The 7,845-nt window shown below is 36.2% G+C and overlaps 1 protein-coding gene across 2 annotated transcripts; it reads right to left on the bottom strand.

Annotated features, from left to right (window-relative positions):
- Nucleotides 1–433: 433 nt before the first annotated feature.
- LOC137387230 (uncharacterized) lies at nt 434–7,608 on the bottom strand. Of its 2 annotated transcripts, XR_010977883.1 has the most exons (3): nt 7,519–7,608; nt 1,102–2,465; nt 434–886 (listed from the first exon to the last, which is right to left on the bottom strand). XR_010977883.1 is itself a non-coding variant. In XM_068073572.1 (2 exons), coding segments are annotated over exons 1-2 (1,119 nt in total). In that variant the 5' UTR covers nt 7,520–7,608; the 3' UTR covers nt 434–1,347. The 2 variants fall into 2 exon arrangements, 1 of the variants encoding a protein (XP_067929673.1); XM_068073572.1 differs by having other exon boundaries at nt 434–2,465.
- Between the last annotated feature and the right edge of the window lie 237 nt (nt 7,609–7,845).

Raw genomic sequence — 7,845 nt, 5'->3', positions numbered from 1 at the left:
TTTTCTCTATTATGTGTAAGGATTTCAGATTTTGTTGAAAAAGACTAGTTATACGAGAATCAAATGAAATGTCTCTAAATATGTCGGTTTATGTCTCTATCAAGTGGTAGCCTAAAACTTACATCCTACTTTTTAAGTGTTAAGTCTTCAACATTTCACCTACCACCTATACAGTTTAAAAAATATTATTTATTGTTGATGTTCTCTGCGTAAATATACAGCATATCGAATAAGCGTTTAGCATTTCAGTGCTCGATTGCCTCTTCATAGTTTCATCAGTATTGTAGCTATTAAAAGCTAATAGCTGAAAGCCTCAAACTTCTTCCTAGCTAAGTGATATCGTGGTTATAGCTAGTAACTCTTGCAATGCACTACTAAAGTATTAACTGCAATGCGTTATCACATTAATGAGTGCAAGGTTTCCTGCATAAGCTGTGATTTATCCAAACATATATTGCATATAGACAAGTAGCATAAACATTATTGGACAATAATGAATCGCTTTTACACAAAAGTGTTTTATACTTCATAACCAGCGAAGTGTTTAATTTGGTGATGAAACTACAAAAAGGACAGCTAATGGTCTACTTTTCCTAACTAACATTCAACTTTTCATCAATTTGATTTATTTACGACATCGAAATGGGGCGAAGCTGTTTTGATAATATGAAACAAAAGGCACAGAAGCTCTTAATGGAAGCATTGTGTACCAGCTAGTGTAAAAAGCATCACCCTAAATTATCCTTATTTACAGTTGGTAAGTTAAAGTCTGGTATTATTAGCAACCGACAAGACGTGTCACGCTAGATTGTATCGCAGTATCAGTTTTTCTTCTACCAAGCCTTGCCAGCAACGATCACTGAACTTCAGCTTCTGACATGCTCGGCTACAAGCATAAAGAGTGGCTATTTACACCCCTAGTTTTAAAGATCTCGCTGAGCAAAGAGTTACTCACTAGTCTTGTGAATGTCAACTTGCGATGCTGGATCTTAAAACGCATTGGTAACCTTAACAGAACAGTTAAAGAGTATGAAAGTGTGAGTCGACATTAGGGAACACTGAAAGCAAACAGAGAAAATGTGGACAGAGACAGAAACTCACGTTAATCATATATGCTTTGCCAGGTAACACGTCGAAAGATGAAGTAGGGCACATCGTGCTAGCAAACGGAAAAAGAAATACTATACTCAATGTTCGTCTAATGGTCTGTTGGTGAGATGTCTTGTGATCATCGATTGCATGACTGTACTTTCAGTTAGTTGAGTGTAAAGTTCAGGGATTAACTAGCGTTAGTGTTTAACTACTTTCTACATTAGAAAAGGTAACGTCTAGAGGATTATGCATGATCTAGAAGGCAAGAGGATAGCTGGTAGCAGTTGCAGCTAAAGGGTCGGTATACAGTTCGTGAGATTCTAAAGACGTGCTGGCGGGGTAGGTGTCAAGATCTTTAAGAGATTCCATCAAATAGTTTGTATAAGTGCTGTGCAGGTAGTTGTCATTCATTCCATTCTCATTTGAGGCATGCGTGTTGCTTAGCACAGCTCTCGAAGACAGGTCTGGTTTGCTTATGTGGTGGGTTTTAGGAACATACTTGGGGGTTCTGGCATTCTTTACCTCAAGCTTTGGTTCTGATAAGGCGTTTATGTCCACTGTATGTATTTCAGGTACAGACGCGCCAAGAGCCATTTCATAATCAAAGCTGCTGTACCTAGGTCTGATTGGCTCATTGGCTTTGCTACTCAAATCAGATACTCGTTTTCTAAGAGCTGCAATCTCTTTCTCAAAATCTGCATCTGGTTGATAGTCGCTAGAAGAAATTGGGGTAGGTAAAGAGGAAATACGAGTAGAAAATGAAACAGGGGTAGGACTAGAAGCTTTTGATGAGACTCTTTCTGGTGCCTCTATGCTATACTGAGCAGAAAAGGCTGGTGAAACCTCTCGCACCTGACGTCTGCTAATGAATGGTGCAGATTCTGCTCTTTTCTCGAAGTAGCCCCTTGCAGGGACTCGAACAGGGCTGAGGTAGTCGGAGGCTCGGCTGATTTCTACAGAAGATCTTTCCATGTTTTCTCTCATCGTTTTTAGGTTTCGGAGCAGCGCTTCCTGCTTCTGAACAAGATTTCGAGCTGTTGTCACCTTGTAGCTGATCATCGCACTGTTGCTGTTGAGATGAGAGAGCATATTTTTGCTTTTTGGCACATCATCTTCTAATGAAGATAGGCTGTAAGGAGAGTACGAAGATTTGTAAGAACTGGCCGTCGTGGATGGCTTTAAATTTTCTCGTGCTTGACCAGCCCTTGCCTTGATGGCATCTATTTCAGCTTGTGCTTCATCGAAAGAGAGTTCGTTTGTTTCAAATTTGACAGATTTTTTAGGCTCGTCAGAGGAAGCAGCTTGCTCAATGACATCTGTGCTCTCTTCTGTAGCTATTTCTGTTGCCGGTTCTTGTTCATGGTCTTCCATCACTGCAAACAAATATATAAGCTAATCTCTTTACATAAACTGTAACGCTAACACACATTTCAAATAAACTCACTCAATAATACTCAATAATACTATGATCACTCCATTCTACTTGGGGATAGTTGCGGGGTTTTCTTGCTCTCAAGACTTATCTCAGTGAGACACGAGCAGTTGTGGCGAGGTACTTTTGCCGTTACCACCTTGAACAAGGATGTAGTTTGAGGCATCAAAGAGACGCAGTTGGAGCAAACAAATCAAATTGGGCATAGAGAAACATTGAAAATGCGAATTCAACTTAGTACACAAATTTGCTGTAGACGGTCAAAATAAAAGGCTGAAGCATCATGAGGATATTTATACCTTTGAGGTTGGTTTTCATTACTCTACTACTTAATACAATGAAATTTGGTGTTGACAAGTATTATAAATGCTACACACTGACTTCTTAGGAATATAGTTGTAAAACTACCAGTAACGGAGTTATCACCTGGTCGCATTTGCATAACAGTGTCCACGGCATGTATGTCCTCAATAGCCTCTCATAAATGCTATAGCTATGAATATCAAACCCATAGCAGGATGCGCTCATTGCCTGTCAGCCATTTGCTATTAATTACAGGGCTGCTCTCTCAATGCGTGTATGTATAGATATATATCTGTATTTGATGTCATTATGCTATATTGTGGCAGGACTATCTAATTGCATTGAGGAAATCATTAATCTGCTTTTACACCTCCATAATAGTTTGTTATTAACCAGTTTTGTCTAGAAACAATACTATTTATGACTGTAAAGCAAAAGCGTAAGATAGAACACCCCTTCCTTCCATTTTGGTTCACAATCATCTTTCAGATATCATTGTTTCAGTACTTGTGATTACTCATCATGACAACAGGTTTCACATGCCTTTGCGTGAATAGTGACTTCCAGCTGCTATGTTGAACTCCGAGCATCAGTTCATAATGGATTACATAGGATAAGAATCTATAATTTAAAACGTGCGAAGCTTTGTTTACGTCACTGCACTTGCTTCTCTGTTAATGCCAAAGCTAACAAGTGAGGTATAGCATGCACATTGCTAGCAGACATCGAAACTGCTGTAAATATTGCATTATAATATGCCGCGATTAGCTCCCATTTCAATGTTACTTTATAAAGAACTAAAAAAAATAACTTCGTAAAAAAGGCTGCTTATCTTTTTTCCTGACCAGACATTTAAAGTTCATGTACTCATGTTTATTCATCAGGCTGAACTGTCGTATCTACAAATATTACCTATGAATAAAGCTCTTCGGTGCGCTAGGCTATTGCAGAGGCAATTATTTTTGCAAAGAAAAAACATAACTTAATTATTTTATTGCTGCTTTTCATAATTAGTAGTAATCAAAATATTTGCAAGGGAACAAAAAAGAAGCCGGTAATCTTCAATGATGTAGATAATTAATTGCTAGTTAAGTGCGCAGGCATAAACAAACATGAACCCTTTGTTTGCTTTGCTTCATGAAAACTTATACCAGCCAGTCTGTCTCTGGTAATTAAAGCAGCAACCACCTAATCCTTCATTGTTTTTTACACGCTCTGCTTCTGGACACAGGTAGACTACTAGGCTTATGTATAGCGTTCAATTTTTCAAAATTATATATTAATATTCCCGGATAATGTTGACCTGGTAGTGGCTGTTTAGTTTGCTGAAACTTGCGCCATAAATCAAATAATGCAAGCATAAATGTTGCAATTATGTCTGAAGGATCATATATATGTAAAATTACTAGATGCATGATGGTAGTTGTAATTTTGGTAGTTTCACTATAGAACAACCTGCACAAAATGAGTTTTTACAAACTAATTCTAAATTAAATTTGTATAAACATGACCCTGTCACTTCCTTATAAAGCTACGACATAAAGAAAGGTCTACTGTATCAATGCTCTACCAGTGGTCTACTGAATAAAAAAACAATGGGTCTGACTTCATCAGCAAACTTCATGCAAAATAATGAATTGACCAACAAGATACCACATTTGTTAGAGCTGCTTAGGTTGATGGCATCATTTACTAATATGACCTGACTAGCGGAGTTTTTTGTTAGGTTAAGGACACTCGGGTTTACTCCCAAGTGAAGTTTATCTATATACTACGAATAACTAAACCTTTGCAGCAGTATGATCTATAGAATGAGAGAATGTAACTGAAACAATTATGTGGAGGGGGACAATTCCTACTGATGTCATTTCTTTCAAATATCAAAGCATTCAAGAATTCCTGTGAAAGTAGTGAAGGTCAATCATGACTTATTAGCTCTGCTGAATTCCTGCAGCTGAGAACATTCTGCAATATTAGTTTCAGAAGTTCATAAATAGATTAGTTCATAGATAGATTAGTTCATAGAACATAATAACATTGTTTTATGTATGTTGGCGTTATTCATAAATCGAGGAATGCCAAATCCTTTCAATTTTTCTTTCGACTAAGTAATTGAGCAGTTTTGTAAAACCAACATTTGTTCAACAGTAGTGATACGATCCATCCCAGGCAAAGTTGTTTTTATTACTGAAGAAGTTTGCTGTGCTTTTAATTTGTTTTAAATGCGCTTAAATCTATTTAATGCACTAAGAAACGTCACTAAATAGGTTGACGTTTGTTATAGTAATTCTTAAATAACTACAGTAAATATATGTATGTATTTAGTTGCGCATGGAATTTTGCTTGAAAAATGCAACCAGTAAAATTGCAGTTACATATCCCGCTAGATTTTCTAAAAATTAATAATTTTGGTAACGCCGAAATGTGGCAGGTCTTAAATTACACACACAGGAGGTGACAGCATAATGACGCGAGTTTTTTGGCCAAAAAAGCAACAGCTTGAATAAAAATATAAACATCAATAAACATCAATAGCTATCGTGTGGTTGTACAACATAGATTTGCTCTTCCCTAATAATTGTAATCAATCTATTATAAATAGCCCAACTCTCCGATCTATTTTTTCAGCTATTCATGTAGTTGGCTTCTCTATGCATTTTAAAAATTAAGTCAATATGAAAATGGAGCAAACACCTAACCATTTTTGTTCTTTAACTTTCTTAGTTGTTTAAAGGTACTGTTAGCTTGGTAATAACTTAGAGTTGGCAACACATGTTAAACCATAACTGTCACGAACAACTTTTATTGTATTTACTAGGTAAATCAGACACGCTGATTCCAATTTTGTACTCAAAATAAAGATTAGTCCACTAACCTTCAAAGTCATTTAGGCTTTTTTAAAGCATTTCAATATCCGTTACGAAAACAACACAATCGGCATTACAAGCTCCGCCCATAAATATGTGACGAAACCTAGCTTTTTCAGAAACGGAAGTTAGGAAAGTTTAGTCCGATTTAGAATAATAGAGATGGGTGTCTTAAAACCCATTATTATCTAAATCCAGCCTGTAAAATAATTTCAGTTTTTTATGAAAGGGATATAAACTATTTAAAATTGCTCGCAGCTTGTTACATGATGTTTAAATGGGCTGGACGCCGAGAAAAACGAGCTCAAAAAGCGCGGCTTTATCACGAGCTAGCGTTGTTATCGCGCTTTTTAAATATGCAATGCTAAATAGCTCATCTACCTTTCAGAAAAGACTGATATTATTTTTAAAGCTGGATTTAGATATTAATAGATTTTAAAACACCCATCTCTATTATTCTAAATCGGTCTAAACATCTCTACGTAATTTCTGTTCCTAAAAAGCTAGGTTACGTCAAGTATTTATGGGCGGAGCTTGTTATGCCGATCGTGTTGTTTTCGAGACCGATATTAAAACGCTATAAAAAATCCTTTATTACTCTGAAAGTTAGTGGCCTAATCTTTATTTTGATTACAAAATCGGAATCAGCATGTCTGATTTACCTAGTAAATACGATAAAAGTTGTTCGTGGCAGTTATGGTTTAATGCGCGAACTTATTCTTGTCACCCTTGATGCTATTGTTGCAAGAATCAACCCACCAGTGCTCCACTAGCTCTAACAAACACCCAATTACGATTCATAAACCACCTCACAAGGTCTTACTGGCACAATTAGAATTGTTAGAATATTACTTTTGGGGCTGTTACGCTTTATCTTTACAATACTGGTACTGTTAAAACTTTACTTCTAGGATATGAGCACTGTGGCACTAGTAATATTGTGACTCATAGGTGTATATTGGTTTGTGCTAGGGCCTGCGAGAACCATCCATGGAAAAAGCTGCAAGGTAAACATTAGCATTTAAGTTCTTTGTGGTAGTAGTGACTCCAATCATTAATTGCTTATTTTCATTATGAAAAGGTCAGATGCTAATTCACTTTCAAGTTTTTTCCTGTTGTTCTTCATAGCAGGAGTGTCAGAAATACTAGCTGTATACTACTAGGATATCCAACCATAATCTCATAAAACCAAATACATTTCTCTTATTATTTTTGTATATTCTATTATGCTGGTCATGATGCCAAGCCAGTTTATTTACAATGATGAATTATATGCATATAGTATTCACATGATATACACTCGCTTTACAAAACTTCATTGCGTGTAGCATAAGACACGATAAGCAAAATCTCAAAAAATGTGATGGCTGAAACAGCAAAAGTTACTTCTAAAATAAAGTTCTCTATATCAAACAACTCAAAGCTCAAAGTCAACCCTCAAACTGAGTGCATATGAAAATTTTCTCTATAGTCATTATCAACTATTGTTAGAAAGTTTTTGCTTTTTCCTTTCAAAAGTTGTCTTATGATGCTGAGTTGTGTATTCTACGTTTACATTATCAATACAGAGAGTACAACAGTCACCGCAAATAGTCCAATTCCTAACGATTTATAAAAAGAAAAGTGAATGTATTGTGAATAAACAACACAAGTGCAATATCTCTTACACATATTCATGAGAAACATCCGTTATTGTGCGCTACATATAATCATACATGATTTAAATTTGTTCTCCCACCCTGTTATCATACGATAAACTACCATCTACAGTTAAAAACCTTTTTCTAAGAAACATTGAATATATATAATAGATAGAAAACTTACTGTGGAGTCACTTTTACTTAGATCCACAAATCTAATGAACTATTCTCTCCGTAAGCCGAGAGCAGACGTGTGCACCGAGGCTGTTTGCGGTGTGAAGGATTTAATGAGCCTGCTATATATGGAAGTATATACCGCTTTCATCCAATCACATAATGAAATGCATCCCTTGTAAGCTCCTACTGCGCCTAGCTAATATTGCTTGTCTGAGCGTAAAACTATGAGCTGAGAGGGATTTGTAATTGAAGAGACGGACTACATATTGACATAGCAATATCAACAGTGATTCTATTTCTTTTTTAATGCGAACAGTCTATAAATCGCATACAT

Source organism: Watersipora subatra, chromosome 2 (assembly GCF_963576615.1).
Source record: "Watersipora subatra chromosome 2, tzWatSuba1.1, whole genome shotgun sequence".
Lineage (NCBI taxonomy): Eukaryota > Metazoa > Bryozoa > Gymnolaemata > Cheilostomatida > Watersiporidae > Watersipora > Watersipora subatra.
The sequence above is the reverse complement of the archived record's forward strand: the minus strand, read 5'-3'. Positions and strand labels throughout refer to the sequence as shown.